Source organism: Morone saxatilis, unplaced genomic scaffold (assembly GCF_004916995.1).
Source record: "Morone saxatilis isolate NCDOM2014 unplaced genomic scaffold, NCSU_SB_2.0 Contig14, whole genome shotgun sequence".
NCBI classification, from domain to species: Eukaryota; Metazoa; Chordata; class Actinopteri; family Moronidae; genus Morone; species Morone saxatilis.
The window spans coordinates 22,166,559-22,166,806 of NW_023339696.1; the positions used below are offsets into that span (position 1 = coordinate 22,166,559).

The 248-nt window shown below is 45.2% G+C and overlaps 1 protein-coding gene across 1 annotated transcript in view; it reads left to right on the forward strand.

Annotated features, from left to right (window-relative positions):
• Nucleotides 1-91: 91 nt before the first annotated feature.
• The window catches only part of LOC118322563 (integrin alpha-3-like), a 6,187-nt gene continuing 6,030 nt past the window's right edge, over nucleotides 92-248 (forward strand). Inside the window, exon 1 of the mRNA XM_035654275.1 lies at nucleotides 92-95. Coding sequence (XP_035510168.1) covers nucleotides 92-95 — 4 coding nt within the window. The remainder of the gene's footprint in view (nucleotides 96-248) is intronic.

Here is a 248-nt window from a genome sequence, read left to right on the forward strand (position 1 = left end):
GCCCACCAGACTCCATTCACAAAAGCACCCATTTTACCTCACAACACCGACAGAAACCAAATAAAACCATAAATCTGTGCCGCTGTGCATTATGGGTAATTCCCCAGAGGTCTGTATGGACTCTTTCAGGTTAAATGTGATGTTATCTCTCTCTCTTGGTGCATTATGGGTAGTCTATCCCTCAGTGAGACGTGACAGCTGCTGTCTGTTTCTGTTTTATCTGCCTCTCACACACTCACACACTCACA